We start from the raw sequence: 15,787 nt of genomic DNA, 5'->3' as shown, positions 1-15,787 counted from the left end.
AACGGTTAGTGCTCCACTTGTAATCTGGCCCTTTATTGGGTTGTGGTTTCAAAGAATAAAACCAACCATTTCATGTACACAAATAAATCTAAATAAGCCATTTATCAAACATTTTATACTCTGCAGCTGGTATAACAAGTCATTTGAAATCATTAAGGGAAAAACAATTTTACAGTATACTGTCCTTTTAACTAGAAGTGTAATTCCCAAACAGAAATCTATTAAATAATTATTATTACTTAAGCTCATACCGTGGGAAGCGGGGCACACTTTGAGTTGACTCCATACTCTATGCCAGCTTCTTCTTGCCCAGACTCCCCCTTCCCTTCTTTGGTGTAGCACAGCCGACGTGCCCTCTCTATCCTTTCCTTGATGTCCTTCATGCTGTAGGAGCAAACAGCAGTTTGACTACTTGGTATGGAAGTGGGACCCTGACTGGCTGCGAAGACTACAAAAAGTTTCTGCGTCTCCGTCTCAAGGTGGGCAGCCTGTGCCAGGTTGTAATCCTTAGTGCACTGGAGAGGTATTTCCACATAAGAGTAGAGGTAGGTATCATTAATGCAGATGCTACCCAAGTAGGTTTTGTAATCCATATGGGATTTGGACCCTCGACGAAAAAACAAGAAATAGATATGGCCATTGCTGGAAAATACATCCACGTAATTATTGTTGTAATCCGAAAAGTCTCCCACAACTAGTTTTCCTAGACCTTCATTGGAAAAAACAGGAGCTTTATCTAGCTGTCTTATGGTAATAGGTGGTATTCCCCCAGAAAGTCTTGCGGTCAGGCCCCGGCCTACAAACAGGCGATCAAGGCTTCCCAAAGCCCTCTCCACAATTCCCACTGTGGTAACCTTGGGGTCATTAGCAGCCACAAACTGGTTATCTCCAGGATCTTCAGTTTGATATATGATGTTAGAGATGTAAGTCAGGTTCCTTTTCTCACAAATACCCTGGAAGACCTGTCCACAAGTCAACAGTTCCCCAGAGTACGAATTGACAATCAGAAGCTTGTTAGTGTTATCTGTGAGCGAGGCCTGTGGGCAATCACGAAGTTCCTTGAATGGAAGGCAGTCTGGGCTATCCTGTTTTGGACCTGTACTGTCCTTCACCAGAAGGTTGAGGTCCGGTGAAAGTTGGAAAATCCAGTTGACAGCTCCAATGTAGATGTAACCAGAGCTTGGGTCACGTGCCATATGGTTGAAGGTGACATTGGGGCTGAGAAAGGAGGGGAACGAGGATGCACAAAGAGAGATGCACTGGAGGACAAGGAGGGATGAAGTCAGGTCCAGCATTACTATCACCTGGTAGCGTAACAAAGCAAAGAAACAACAGACAAGGAAAGTCAACATCATTATATGGAACCGCATAACACGTACACCCAACCCAACTCCTCCTTATACAGAAAGTCTGTCCCACTCCTGGCATGATCCATTACTGCATGAGTGAGCTATGCTTATATTTGCTTTGTTCTCTTGGTGTCCTTTATTGAAGAATAAACCTAGTTAGGCTGGTATGAGCTCAGGATTGTGCAAGTGTCTTTAGCATTCTATGGAAGAAGTTTTTGTATCTATGTGTGTCATTGCTATAAAAAATGTTGCAAATACTGCTGTCATAAACAAAAAAAAACAAAAAAAAGACACATGCACGCTCCTGAGCTCACCTACGATTACTCTTTAACAAAGGATACCAAGAGAAGTAAGCAAAATTGATAAGAAAAGTCATTTGAAAAGTTGGTTAAAATGTCATGCCCTATTGACTATCCCTTTAAAGGAATAAGCAACACCCTTTAAACACAGAATTAAATATTTTAGCTGCACGATAATGTTATCAGGTTACATTTACTTCAAACTTTTGTTCATATTTTACGTATCAGTTTTATTCCATGTTTTTTTTTTGTTACAAAAACAGTAGCAAACTTGCCCCCCCCCCCCAACAAACCAGGCTAGTAATTGTTACGTCTAAAAGAAAAGTAAATAATTTATTAATTCTACTAATCAAATATTTATTAATAATGATTCACTGGCAGAGCAGGTTAAATCAGACTTAGCAGTGTGATGGAGATTCTGTCTGAATGCGCTCTCTTACGTTTTTCTCCTCTCTATTCCACATATGACGGCAGTTTGTATTTACTGTCAAATCACGAATATGTGAGGAGCAGTATACAATCAGGTGTTGCACAAATAAAGCCCTGAAGATGCGGATAACGCAGGAAGAATATGGTCTGCTTCACTAGTAACCCAAAAACCAGTGACAGATTTATCAAATTTAGGAGCCTGCAGCATGGTTAGGGGCAAGACAGTAATGTGCTTTTAATGCAAAATATATTATTCTATTATCTTCTATTATTCAGATTGGACATCATCTTTTAAAACAATAACAATCTATTGTAGACTGTCCCTTTAAGTCAAAAGTAAACTTAAATGATTTGACAGAGTATTCAATTTTAAACACATTTTTGAATTTACTTCCATGAACAATTTTGCTAAGTTTTCTTGGTATCCTTTGTTAAAGAATAACTCTAGGTAATCTCAAGAGCCTGCACGTGTGGGAACACTGTTACTTTAAGAACCACAACAATTATTTTATAGACCATTAGCACATCTAGGCAGATAGAACATGTCATTTTATGACACTTTTAAATTCACTTCTGTTTTCAAATGGGCTTCATTCTCTTCGTATTCCATGTTGAAAAAGAATACACACATATCTTACACTAGCGGGAGCTAGCTGCTGATTGGTGCATGTGATTGGCAAACTAGATGTGTACAGCTAGCTGCCACTAGTGCAATACTGTTGCTTCAGCAAAGGATAACAAGAGAATGAAGCAAACTTGGGGTTTCCTTCCCTTTAAGTGGTTTTAGAAACTCAATTTATAATAGATTTTTTAATAAATATATGCACATAGTTTTCTCAGGCTAATCTTTGCTTTTAATACACCATTTTGTCTAGAATGTATTTACTGTTTAATATCCCTTTAAGGTCCTCAGCACAAGTATGCAATGTGACATCTTTATCAGCTGCAAGAGACTTACATCCACTCAGTGACCCTGAAACACCACAAGACTTAATCCCATTTGCAGATGGACCATGTGAGGGGGAAATTAATCCCTGGTGTTAAAACCAGCAGCGTTCACTTAGCACAGCACTGTCAAATAAAGGGTTAAGGAGGATCCATAGAACATTTATGTCAATAGAAATGAGACATCAGTGTTTTAACCTCTTTATGCAGCACACAACGCACACACATACAAAATTAGTGCAGCAGACACACACACATATATACAAAATTAGTGCAGCAGACACACACACACACACACAAAATCAGTGCAGCAGACACACACACATATATACAAAATTAGTGCAGCAGACACACACACACATATACAAAATCAGTGCAGCACACACATATATACAAAATCAGTGCAGCAGACACACACATATATACAAAATCAGTTCAGCAGACACACACATATTTACAAAATCAGTGCAGCAGACACACACATATATACAAAATCAGTGCAGCAGACACACACATATATACAAAATCAGTGCAGCAGACACACACATATATACAAAATCAGTGCAACACACAACATACACACAAAATCAGTGTAACACACACACAAACTCATATACATACACAAAATCAGTGCAGCACACATACACGTATATATATATATATATACACACACACACGCATATACATACAAAATCAGCACAGCAGACACACACAATACAGAGCGCACATACATATAAAACACACAGACACAACAGTGCAACACACAAAATCAGTGCAGCAGGCACACACATACTCACAGTGCACATACATATAAAACACACAGACACAATCAGTACAACACGCACACACAATACAGAGTGTACATAAATACAAAACACACACAATTTGTACAACATGCACACATAATAGACAATACAGAGTGCACATACATATAACACAGACAGCCACATTCTGTACAACATACACAAAATCACTGCAGCACACACACACACACGTGTTTGTGTGTGTGTGTATGTATACACACAGACACCGTTCAGCACACGTACACACCCAAGAATCCATGTACTGGATTAAAAGGGGTGAAATCTGTCTGCATTCACAAACAACACAAAGCTAAAGTAAATAAATATTCTTGGGAATAAAGCAGTACTTACACCCCTGAGCCATAAGTGTGTGCACAGTACAGCTTTACATGATAGGAGTTTACTTGTTAGCCCAGTTTCCTCCATAAAAAGTTGGACAGAATATTTGTGCCGATTAAGTTGCTGGTATGGGATATTTGCCAGAGCATTAAAGGGGAGAGGTTTACGGTCACTGTAAGGTTCATACTTTACTTGCTACCTGTTCTTCAAAGCGTAATCTCAGATACAAACAAGAACACAATAATCACTGTTATTACAGAGCCTAATGTTACCAAACAAAACAAACAGGTGCAGGCTCTATCTCAGCAAGTCACAGAAAATGACAGGGTACTTACGGGCTGAAAAGTCTCGTTGCTGAGAAAGCTTCAAACACATCTACACCCAAAGCTGGCTATGCCCAGAGAAGAGACAATAGGCAGATGTGGGGACCTGGGATCCCCAGAGGGAGCTGACACATGAAGAGATGAAGTGGAAACTACAGATACACTGGGATTGGCCGGCTAGCGTGCGCTCCTGCTGACCGCCCCTCCTTGTGCCACTCTCACAGCTGCCTCTGACACATGGAGAGAGCCGGTAATGTGTCACAGTGTCCTCTCGCCTAGCAGAACAGGGCTTTGTAAACCGCTTGTGTACCAAGTGCCTGAGATACCGACTCACCTGTGCACATACAGGGAGATCAGTAAACTCTGATCTGGCCCCAGCCCTCGGAGATACACACTGGACAGCCTTAAGCTCTCAGTTTCCCAGGGAAGGGCTGGGAGAGAACAAATAACAGAGGGAATCAAGTCTCAGCCTGTGACAGCCGGATTATTCCTTATGAGAATGATAAAGGATCCCAGTGGGAGCCGTACATACAGGCTCTGGTACTGTCCCATAACAATGTGCCTCTGTGACATGAGCTCACACGCATGTCCCCAGGGCAGGAGCAGTGACGACAGAGGGACAAGTCAGCTTGACCCTAATTAGCAAACCTCTCAGCACCCCCTAAATTGCAAAACTATCAGCATCCTTCCTACTGTAAAACCCACTTATTACCCCCCAACGGGCAAACCTCATTATCCCCCAGCAAACCCCTCAGTATACCTCCTACTGGCACACCCCTAGTCCCCCCTTCTGGTAATTCTCAGCACCCCCTATTCTCAAAACACTCAGGACCCAATCTGGCAAACCCCTCAGCATCCTCCCACTGGCAAACCACTCAGTGGCCCCCAGTCGGCAAACCCATAACAACTCTATGGGCAAACCAATCATTACCCTCCATTTGGCAAACTCTCCCTACTGGCCAAACAACCCAACCAGCAAACCCATAAAAGCACCCTCCCTACTGGCTAGCCATACAGTATCTACCAACCAGCAAGCAACCTATTTGAAAACCCTTCTGCATCCCACCCAACCGGCAAACCCCTCAGTACACCCATACTGGTAAACCTACCAACATCCCCCTTACTGGCAAATGGCTAAGCACCCCACCTATCGGTAAACCACTCAGTAGCCCCAACCAGCAAACCCATAACCCATCCTGCTGACAAACCACTCAATACTCCTCAATTGGCAAACCCATTAGCACAACTCTACTGGAAAACCCCTAAACATCCCACCTCCTGGCAAACATCCCCCAAAATGAAAAACCCTAAGCATCCCTCCAAACAGGAAAAACCCACAGCAACCCCCAATAAACCAACTAACCCGTCAGAATCATCTCCTCCAGAATAACAAACAATACTTTCTACTGAGAGACTTTTCCCATAACCAGTGACAGCATCAGATACTACGAGGGTAACCAGCTGAGCTGCACATATCTCAAGCTACAAGCTGCCCCCATAGAGATGAACATGGGGAAGACATGCTGGCCGTGCCAGTAACCTCACTGCCCACTAACAGTCAAGGTCATCTGGAAACTCACAGCTTTGCTACCACAAAACAACCCACAACAAACACATTTCTGTTTACTTATCCCATCTTATGCTTATTTTTTATGGTAAGAGCACAGTAATGCACTGACTCACCATACGTGCATGATCTTTTATCCACAACCCATACTTATTGCACTGCAAAACAAAGATAATGTTTTAGCTATACTAAGATTTATAAAGCTCTAACCAACTCCTCCAAGTCACTTCATATAATGTCCTAATAACAAATTATGCTTACCTGATAATTTAATTTCCATCGTGGGGAGGAGAGTCCACGGCTTCATTCATTACTATTAGGAATTAAGAACCTGGCCACCAGGTGGAGGCAAAGACATCCCAGCCAAAGGCTTAAATACCTCCCCCACGTCCCTTATCCCCCAGTCATTCTGCCGAGGGAGCAAGGAACAGTAGGAGAAATATCAGGGTATAAACGGTGCCAGAAGATAAATTAAATTTAGGTCCGCCCATCGGAGACATGGACGGGAGCTGTGGACTCTCCTCCCCTTGATGGAAATTAAATTATCAGGTAAGCATAATTTATGTTTTCCATCTAAAGGGGAGGAGAGTCCATGGCTTCATTCATTACTGTTGGGAACATATACCCAAGCTCTAGAGGACACTGAATGAAACCAGGAGGGAAAAGGCGGACCCTAATCTGAGGGCACCACCACCTGCAAAACCTTTCTCCCACAAACAGCTTCCGCAGAAGCAAAGACGTAACATTTTTAAAACTTTGTAAAAGTGTGTAAGGAGGTCTAGGTAGCCGCGTTACAAATTTGCTCCATAGAAGCCTCATTCTTGAAGGCCCAAGACAAAGTCACAGCCCTAGTTGAATGAGCCGTGATTCTCTGAGGAGGCTTATGTCCCGCTGTCTCATAGGCCAAGCGAATCAAGCTCCTCAACCAAAAGGACAAAGAAGTAGAAGAGGCGCTCTGCCCCTTCCGCTTCCCTGAATACAACACAAAAAGAGATGAAGACTGTCTGAAATCCTTCGTAGCCTGAAGAAAGAACTTCAGGGCACGAACCCCATCCAGATTATGAAGTAAACTCTCCGTAGAAGAAGAAGTGTTAGGACACAAAGACGGAACCACTATTTCCTGATTGATTTTTACGGTTAGACACCACCTTGGGAAGAAACCCCAAACCAGTGCAAAGCACAACCTTAACTACATGAAAAACCAGATAAGGCGGCTCACATTGCAAGGCAGCCAGTTCAGATACTCTGCGTGCCGATGCAATAGCCAACAGGAAGAGAACCTTCCAGGACAGAATCTTAATGTCAATGGAATGCATAGGCTCAAACGGAACCCACTGCAAAACATTAAGGACCAAGTTTAAGCTCCACAGGGGAGCAGACTGTCTAAAGACAGGCCTGATTCTAGACAGGACCTGAACAAAGGATTGGATGTCAGGGAGCTCAGTGAGTCTCCTATGCAACAAGACTGACAATGCAGAAATCTGTCCCTTTAAGGAACTAGCGGCAAGACCCTTCTCCAAACCGTCTTGGAGGAAGGACAGAATCCTGAATACCTTTATCTTATGCCAAGGATATCCATGCTTCTCACGCCAGGACAAGTCCTCCACACCTTATGGTAGATGCAACGAGTGACTGGCTTCCTTGCCTGAATTAGAGTATCAATCACACTTTCCGAAAAGCCTCTCTTGGCCAAGACTAGGCGTTTAATCTCCACGCAGTCAACCTCAGAGAATCGAGAATTTGATGTTGAAAGGGGCCCTGTTCCAGCAGATCCCTGCGAAAAGTAACCTCCACGGCAGAGAGGATGATATCCCCACCAGATCCGCAAACCACGTCCTCCGCGGCCATGACGGAGCAATCAGAATGGCGGAAGTACGCTCCTGTTTGATTCGTGCCACAACACGAGGTAGAAGTGGTAACGGTGGAAAATGTAAGCTAGGCTGAACCCCCAAGGCACCGCTAAGGCATCTATTAGCTTTGCCTGGGGATCCCTGGACCTTGACCCGTATCAAGGTAGCTTGCAATTGAGTCTGGACGCCATGAGATCTATCTCTGGCGTTCCCCACCTGAGACAAATCTCCGCAAACACTTCGGGGTGAAGGGATCATTCCCCCAGATGGAAGGATTGTCTGCTGAGAAATTCTACTTCCCAGTTGTCCATACCTGGAATGTGAATCGCTGAGAGCGAGCAGCTGTGGGACTCCGCCCACTCCAAGATCCGAGACACCTCCCTCATAGCTAGGGAGCTCCTTGTACCCCCCTGATGGTTGATGTAAGCCACCAAAATAATGTTGTCGGTCTGGAATCTGATGAAGCTGAATGATCCCAGGAGAGGGCATGCCTTCGGAGCATTGTAGATTGCTCTGAGTTCCAGAATATTTATCGGAAGGAGAGACTCCTCCCGGGACCATTTTCCTTGTGCAATCCTGGCACCCCAAACAGCTCCCTATCCTGCCAGACTCGCGTCCGTGGTCACAATCTCCCAGGACGGTCTCAAGAAGGATGTCCCCAAGGACAGTTGCTCTGGACGGATCCACCAAGAGAGGGAGATCCGAGTCCGAGCATCCATGGACATCTGCTGTGATAGATCTGAATGATCGCCATTCCACTGTCTCAACATGCACAATTGAAGAGGTCTGAGATGGAACCTTGCGAATAAAATTACGTCTATGCTGGTAACCATGAGTCCGATCACCTCCATACACTGAGCCACCGATGGCCTTGAAGAGGATTGAAGGGCAAGACCTGAGTTGATTGTCTGTGAGAAATATTTTCATGGACATAGAGTCTATTATCGTGCCCAGGAACTCCACTATGTTGCTGGGAACCAGGAAACTCTCTCCTGAGTTGATCTTCCAACCGTGAGATTGGAGCAAAAGAAGAAGAGCCCTCGAATGATCGTCTGTAAGACTGAGCAACGGCGCCTGGACTAGGATGTCATCTAGATAGGGCGCCACAGCAATGCCTTTGGCACTGGCCACCACAAGTAGTGCCCCCAGAACCTTCGTGAAGACTCTAGGGGCCGTCGCCAGACCAAAGGGAAGGGCCACAAACTGGAAGTGTTGGTCCAGAAATGCAAATATCAGGAACTTGAAGTGGTCCCTGTGGATTGGCACATGAAGGTAAGCGTCCTTCAAGTCTATGGTTGTCATGAACTGTCCCTCTTGAACTAGGGGCAGAATAGATCTGATCGTTTCCCTTTTGAACGATGGAACACTCAGAAACTTGTTTAAACACTTTAGGTCCAGAATCGGGCAGAACGAGCCCTAATTCTTTGGAACCACAAAAAGATTTGAATAGTACCCTAGACCCCTTTCTGCTTGGAGTACTGGTACGATAACACCTAGAGAGGAGAGATCTCTCACACACTCTAGAAAGACTTCTCCCTTTTCCAGTGTTGAAGACAGGTTTGATAGGAGGAATCTGTCCCTGGGCGGATGGGATCTGAACCCTATCCTGTAACCCTGGGCGACAATGTCCAGAACCAAAGGATCCTGAACGTCCTGCAAACGACTCCTGAGAAAAGAGATAATCTGCCCCCTACTTGGTCTGGAGACCGGTCGGGGCCGCCCCTTCATGCCGATTTTGTCTCGGCAGGATTCTTGCTCTGCTTAGACTTGTACCAAGAATGAGCCGGTTTCCAAGTTCCCTTGGACTGGTCCTCTTTTGCGGCGGGCTGCTAGCACTGGGCCTTGTCCACACGAAACGGGGCGAAAAGTAGATCCTTTAGGCTTAGCCTTCTTATCGTGTGGTAGGAAAGATCCCTTGCCTCCCGTAACCGTGGATATGATCGAATCCAATCCTGGACCGAACAGAATCGTTCCTTGAAAAGGCAGGGACAACAGCCTCAACTTAGAGGTCATGTCCGCAGACCAAGGACTTTAGACCTCCCTATAACCCTCATCCTGCCTCATATCATCCTATACACAGTTACATCAGAATAATACCTCCCTAAAACCCTCATCCTGCCTCATATCATCCTATACACAGTTACGGTACATCAATATAATACCTCCCTATAACCTCATCCTGCCTCATATCATCCTATACACAGTTACATCAGTATAATACCTTTTTATAACCCTCGTCTTGACCCATATCATCCTATACACAGTTACGTCAGTATAATACCTCGCTATAACCCTCTTCCTGCCTCATATCATCCTATACAGGGAGTGCAGAATTATTAGGCAAGTTGTATTTTTGAGGATTAATTTTATTATTGAACAACAACTATGTTCTCAATGAACCCAAAAAACTAATTAATATCAAAGCTGAATAGTTTTGGAAGTAGTTTTTAGTTTGTTTTTAGTTATAGCTATTTTAGGGGGATATCTGTGTGTGCAGGTGACTATTACTGTGCATAATTATTAGGCAACTTAACAAAAAACAAATATATACCCATTTCAATTATTTATTTTTACCAGTGAAACCAATATAACATCTCAACATTCACAAATATACATTTCTGACATTCAAAAACAAAACAAAAACAAATCAGTGACAATATAGCCACCTTTCTTTGCAATGACACTCAAAAGCCTGCCATCCATGGATTCTGTCAGTGTTTTGATCTGTTCACCATCAACATTGCGTGCAGCAGCAACCACAGCCTCCCAGACACTGTTCAGAGAGGTGTACTGTTTTCCCTCCTTGTAAATCTCACATTTGATGATGGACCACAGGTTCTCAATGGGGTTCAGATCAGGTGAACAAGGAGGCCATGTCATTAGATTTTCTTCTTTTATACCCTTTCTTGCCAGCCACGCTGTGGAGTACTTGGACGCGTGTGATGGAGCATTGTCCTGCATGAAAATCATGTTTTTCTTGAAGGATGCAGACTTCTTCCTGTACCACTGCTTGAAGAAGGTGTCTTCCAGAAACTGGCAGTAGGACTGGAAGTTGAGCTTGACTCCATCCTCAACCCGAAAAGGCCCCACAAGCTCATCTTTGATGATACCAGCCCAAACCAGTACTCCACCACCACCTTGCTGGCGTCTGAGTCGGACTGGAGCTCTCTGCCCTTTACCAATCCAGCCACAGGCCCATCCATCTGGCCCATCAAGACTCACTCATTTCATCAGTCCATAAAACCTTAGAAAAATCAGTCTTGAGATATTTCTTGGCCCAGTCTTGACGTTTCAGCTTGTGTGTCTTGTTCAGTGGTGGTCGTCTTTCAGCCTATATACCTCCCTATAACCCTCATTCTGCCTCATATCATCCTATACACAGTTACATCAGTATAATACCTCCCTATAACCCTCTTCCTGACTCATATCATCCTATACACAGTTACATCAGTATAATACTTCTCTATAACCCTCTTCCTGCCTCATATCATCCTATACACAGTTACATCAGTATAATACCTCCCTATAACCTCACCCTGCCTCATATCATCCTATACACAGTTACATCAGTATAATTCCTCCCTATAACCCTCATTCTGCCTCATATCATCCTATACACAGTTACATCAGTATAATACCTCCATATAACCTCACCCTGCCTCATATCATCCTATACACAGTTACATGAGTATAATTCCTCCCTATAACCCTAATTCTGCCTCATATCATCCTATACACAGTTACATCAGTATAATACCTCTATATAACCTCTTCCTGCCTCATATCATCCTATACACAGTTACATCAGTATAATACCTCTCTATAACCCTCTACCTGCCTCATATCATCCTATACACAGTTACATCAGTATAATACCTCCCTATAACCTCACCCTGCCTCATATCATCCTATACACAGTTACATCAGTATAATACCTCCCTATAACCTCACCCTGCCTCATATCATCCTATACACAGTTACATCAGTATAATACCTCCCTATAACCCTCATCCTGCTTCATATCATCCTATACACTAATACCTCGCTATAACCTAATCCTGCCTCATATCATCCTATACACTAATACCTCCCTATAACCTAATCCTGCCTCATATCATCCTATACACAGTTACATCAGTATAATACCTCCTTATAACCTAATCCTGCCTCATATCATCCTATACACAGTTACATCAGTATAATACCTCCCTATAACCTCACCCTGCCTCATATCATCCTATACACAGTTACATCAGTATAATACCTCCCTATAACCTCACCCTGCCTCATATCATCCTATACATAGTTACATCAGTAAAAATACCTCCCTATAACCCTCATTCTGCCTCATATCATCCTATACAGAGTTACATCAGTATAATACCTCCCTATAACCCTCATTCTGCCTCATATCATACTATACACAGTTACATCAGTATAATACCTCCCTATAACCTAATCCTGCCTCGTATCATCCTATACACAGTTACATCAGTATAATACCTCCCTATAACCTCACCCTGCCTCATATCATCCTATACACAGTTACATCAGTATAATACCTCCCTATAACCTCACCCTGCCTCATATCATCCTATACACAGTTACATCAGTATAATACCTCCATATAACCTCTTCCTGCCTCATATCATCCTATACACAGTTACATCAGTATAATACCTCCATATAACCCTCATTCTGCCTCATATCATCCTATACACAGTTACATCAGTATAATACCTCCCTATAAACATCATTCTGCCTCATATAATCCTATACACAGTTACATCCGTATAATACCTCCCTATAACCCTCATCCCATACACAAGGATGTGACAGCAGTGTGGGCCGGGTAGAGAGGACGGTTTTCCCAGAGGCAGTTATCCTGCTTGGCACAAACCCTGACTCCCATCCCCCCCACCCTCCTGCCTTAGAGCTCGGTGCCAGTCAGAGTTCTCAAAGCCCCTCTTTGTCCAAGGGGCTCGATAAGGTCTCTTGGGAACAAAAAGCATTTTTCAGAGCGTGAAACTATCTGAGCTATTGAAAGAGTGAGTCATTGGCTGCCCCCACCAGAATACTATGACACCCCCCTCCACCAATTCCCAAAGCGGAAGATCTCCCATCTTCACCATCCCCGATATCTGCCCTAGCTAATCTTCTGCAAGTCTGGCTCAGCCAGTTTCTCTCTGGTACCCAGCAATAACTGTTACTAATGAATGTCCAGTTAAGGAGATGCTCACACAAGTGGTCACTCACACACCTGGGAATGAGCCTGTGCTGGCATTTAGCTTATTTGTGCCTTTCCTACAACACTTTAGTCTGAAACCCTGTATTGCCTGTCTTAAAGGAACAGCATACTGTAAAATGACCATCCCTTTAATATGTTCCCAATTATCTATTTGACCTACTGTAATGTATTAAAGGCACAGTCTACACTAAAACTGTTAGTGTTTAAAAAGATAGATAATGCCTTTACTACCCATTCCCCAGATTTGCACAACCAACATTGTTATATTAATATACTTTATAACATTTAAACCTCTATATTTCTGCCTGTTTCTAAGCCACTGCAGAGTGCAGACAGCCTCTTATCACATGCTTTTTATTTGCTTTTCACAACAGGAGACTGCTAGTTCATGTGAGTCATATGGATAACATTGTGCTCACACCCATGGGTTCTAACAACACATCACTAATTGGCTAAAATGCAAGTCAATAGATAATAAATAAAAAGTCATGTGATCAGGGGGCTTTCAGAAGATGCTTAGATACAAGGTAATCACAAAGGTAAGAAGTGTATTAATATAACTGTGTTGGTTATGCAAAACTGGGGAATGGGTAATAAAGGGATTATTTATCTTTTAAAACAATAAAATATTCTAGTGTAGACTGTCTCTTTAAATTGTTTACAAACTTCATTCACCTTTATTTTGCTGTTTGAAACAAACTTTTGTCTGTTGTATCTACAACCTTTACTGAATATTCCAATACTGAAAGGGATATGAAACCCAAACAATTTTCTTTTGTGATTCAGACACAGCATACAATTATATCAAACAAAAGTTTACAATTTCCTTCTATTCTCAAATTTGCTTCATTCTCGTGGTATCCTTTGTTGAAGCGACACCTAGGTAGGTGTGCAGGACAGGACAGGACAGGAAATAGAGCTGCCATTTAGTGCTCTTGAAAATGGATAACATTATTGCAAACCTGCTGCCATATAGAGCTCCAGAAATGTGCACGCTCTTGAGCTTTACATCCCTGCTTTTCAACAAAAGATACCAAGAAGAAAGAAACTTTGACAATAGAGATAAATTACAAAGTTATGTAAAAGTGCATGCTCTATCTGAATCATGAAAGAAAAATGGTCAATAAAGTCTCTTGACAGATACAGCATTTAATTATATTATCTAATTTGCTTTGTTTTCTTGCTATTCATTGCTGAAAAGCATACCTAAGTAGGCGCAAGTTCAGCAATGCATTACTAAGAGCTAGATGCAGATTGGTGGCTGCACATGTATTGCCACTGCTCATTGGCTCAGCCTATTTGCTCAGCTAGTTTCCAGTACTGCATTTTAACAATGAATACCAAGAGAATGAAGCACATTTGATTACAGAAGAAAATTGGACAGTTGTTAAAGATTGTATGCTCTGTCTGAATTCTTAAACAAAATGGTTTGTCCTTTTAAAGGGACACTGAACCTAATTTTTTTCTTTCGTGATTCAGATAGAGCATGCAATTGTAAGCTACTTTCTAATTTACTCCTATTATCAATTTTTCTTCGTTCTCTTACTATTTTTATTTGAAAAAGAATGCATCAAAGCTTTTTTTTTGGTTCAGCACTCTGGACAGCACTTTTTATTGGTGGATGAATTTATCCACCAATCAGCAAGGAAAACCCAGGTTGTTCACCAAAAATGGGCCAGCATCTAAACTTACATTCTTGCATTTCAAATAAAGATAAGAGAATGAAGAAAATTTGATAATAGGAGTAAATTATAAAGTTGCTTAAAATTTCATCCTCTATCTGAATCATGAAAGAAAAAATTATGCAAATCTACTGTGTTGACTGGTCCTTTAAAGGGTTAAGTATCAGGATTTGGTATACAGAGATAAGATTAAAAAAAAGCATTTGTGTGTATATAGTGTGATAAGATAATAAGGTCTTCTGTCCCTGCAAGTTCAGCCCATTTGACTGGGTTGTGGTTAGAAATAGCAACAACAACAAAAATAAGATATTTCATATCCAAAAATAAACTCAAAGGAGCAATTTTGCCATACATGTTATACTCTACAGCTGATATAATATGTTACTGGAAACAAAAAAAAAAAATTTTTTTTTTTTTTAAGGGACACTGTACCCAAATTTTATCTTTCGTGATTCTGATAAAACATTCAATTTTAAGCAACTTTCTAATTTATTCCTATTAGCACATTTTATTCATTCTCTTGGTATCTTTATTTGAAAAAGCAAGAATGTAAATTTAGATGCCGGCCCATTTTTGGTGAACAACCTGGGTTGTTCTTGCTGATTGGTGGATAAATCCAACCACCAATAAACAAGTGCTGCCCAGAGTCTGAACCAAAAATTGGCTGGCTCCTTAGCTTAGATGCCTTCTTTTTCAAATAAAGATAGCAAAAGAAACAAAGAATAATTGATAATAAGAGTAAATTAGAAAGTTGCTTAAAATTGCATGCTCTACCTGAATCATGAAAGAAAATTTTTGGGTTCAGTGTCCCTTTAAGTCCTGGAAGCACAATCCTTTGTATCTGGCCCCCACTTCCTCTGTTTGCGTCTGAACCATGGGTGAGAATTTCTGTGGCACCTTACTTGTATGCCCCCACTCACATAACCTTACAGCAAGAAATATTGCTTAGGACA

At 42.1% G+C, this 15,787-nt stretch overlaps 1 protein-coding gene across 4 annotated transcripts in view; it reads right to left on the bottom strand.

Moving 5' to 3' along the window:
- Positions 1-228: 228 nt before the first annotated feature.
- LOC128644129 (plexin-B3) overlaps positions 229-15,787 on the bottom strand; it is a 41,486-nt gene continuing 25,927 nt past the window's right edge. Inside the window, exons 1-2 of one of the 4 annotated variants that reach the window (XM_053696843.1) lie at positions 4,500-4,617; positions 230-1,304 (exon numbers count right to left, since the gene is read on the bottom strand). In XM_053696843.1, coding sequence (XP_053552818.1) covers positions 246-1,295 — 1,050 coding nt within the window. In that variant the 5' untranslated portion in view covers positions 1,296-1,304; positions 4,500-4,617 and the 3' untranslated portion in view covers positions 230-245. Of the gene's footprint in view, positions 1,305-4,499; positions 4,618-15,787 lie in introns of those variants that run through there. The other 3 variants (XM_053696839.1, XM_053696841.1, XM_053696840.1) reach the window with 3 other exon arrangements.

The sequence above is a fragment of the Bombina bombina genome, unplaced genomic scaffold, assembly GCF_027579735.1.
Source record: "Bombina bombina isolate aBomBom1 unplaced genomic scaffold, aBomBom1.pri scaffold_1147, whole genome shotgun sequence".
Classification (NCBI taxonomy): Eukaryota; Metazoa; Chordata; class Amphibia; order Anura; family Bombinatoridae; genus Bombina; species Bombina bombina.
This window is presented reverse-complemented; position numbering and strand designations above follow the sequence as displayed.